Genomic DNA, 1,204 nt, shown 5'->3' with positions numbered 1-1,204 from the left:
CTCCATCCCCATTGGACAGAGGAGGGAACTGAGGCCCAGGGAATAATAATAATAATAATAATGGTATTTATTAAGCGCCTACTACGTGCCAAGCACTGTTCTAAGCGCCTCACTAAGCGCGTCCAGTACCTGTCGATGTCCTGGGGCAGGTCCCTGAGGCAGTTGTTGCTGAGGTCCAGCCAGCGCAGGCGGGCCATCCTCAGCACGCAGATGGGGACGCTCACGAACTTATTGGCCGCCAAGTCCAGGAAGGAGAGGCGCTGTAGTTGGCTCAGCTGGTGGGGAGACACCAAGGCACAAGGGCAGGCATTCGGGCTGGACTTCGGGGGAAGGACCCCTCCTCCTCCTCCTCCAGGAAGCCTTCCCTGATTAAGGCGCCAACTTGTCCTTCCCAAGCGCTCGGTCCGGTGCTCTGCACACAGTAAGCGCTCAATAAATCATCATCAATCGTATTTATTGAGCGCTTACTGTGTGCAGAGCATAAGCGCTCAATAAGTACGATTGATGATGATGATGATGATTATTATTATTATTATTTCACGCCAACCTTCTCCCCGGGCCCCCGTGGCCTCTGCCCCCCGGCCTCCGTCCTGCCTCCGGCCTCCCGCCTCACATCCCCCAGACCGTCCTCCTCCCCTCCTCAATCAATCAATCGTATTTATTGAGCGCTTCCTGTGTGCAGAGCACTGGACTAAGCGCTTGAGCGCTGTGCTAAGCGCGGAAGCCTTCCCCGATTAAGCCATCTCACGCCAACCTTCTCCTTGGGTCTCTCCATCTGCTCTCTGTCGCCTCTAACCCCCGGCCTCCATCCTGTCTCCGGCCTCAAAATCCTCCAAACCGTCCCTTTCCCCTCCTCCTCCTCCTCCTCCTCCTCCTCCTCCAGGAAGCCTTCCCTGATTAAATCATCTCACGCCAACCTTCTCCCCGGGCCTCCATCTCCTCTCTGTTGCCTCTGACTCCCGGCCTCCATCCTGCCTCCTGCTTGGCAGCACCTCCCACACCTCAAATCCCCTAGACCGTCCCTCTCCCCTCCTCCTCTTCTTCCTCCTCCTCCAGGAAGCCTTCCCTGATTGTCATCTCACGCCAACCTTCTCCCCGGGCCTTCATCTCCTCTCTGTCGCCTCTGACTCCCGGCCTCCATCCTGCCTCCTGCTTGGCAGCACCTCCCACCTCTAATCGCTCAGACCGTCCTCCTCCTCCTCCT

The 1,204-nt window shown here is 57.6% G+C and overlaps 1 protein-coding gene across 1 annotated transcript in view; it reads right to left on the bottom strand.

The window, feature by feature from the left end:
• The window catches only part of LRRC2 (leucine rich repeat containing 2), a 56,065-nt gene that overhangs the window by 19,950 nt on the left and 34,911 nt on the right, over nucleotides 1-1,204 (bottom strand). Inside the window, exon 6 of the mRNA XM_038742656.1 lies at nucleotides 114-275. Coding sequence (XP_038598584.1) covers nucleotides 114-275 — 162 coding nt within the window. The remainder of the gene's footprint in view (nucleotides 1-113; nucleotides 276-1,204) is intronic.

This window comes from Tachyglossus aculeatus, unplaced genomic scaffold (assembly GCF_015852505.1).
Source record: "Tachyglossus aculeatus isolate mTacAcu1 unplaced genomic scaffold, mTacAcu1.pri scaffold_145_arrow_ctg1, whole genome shotgun sequence".
NCBI classification, from domain to species: Eukaryota; Metazoa; Chordata; class Mammalia; order Monotremata; family Tachyglossidae; genus Tachyglossus; species Tachyglossus aculeatus.
Note: the sequence above shows the minus strand (reverse complement) of the source record. Positions and strands in the feature narration are given on the sequence as shown.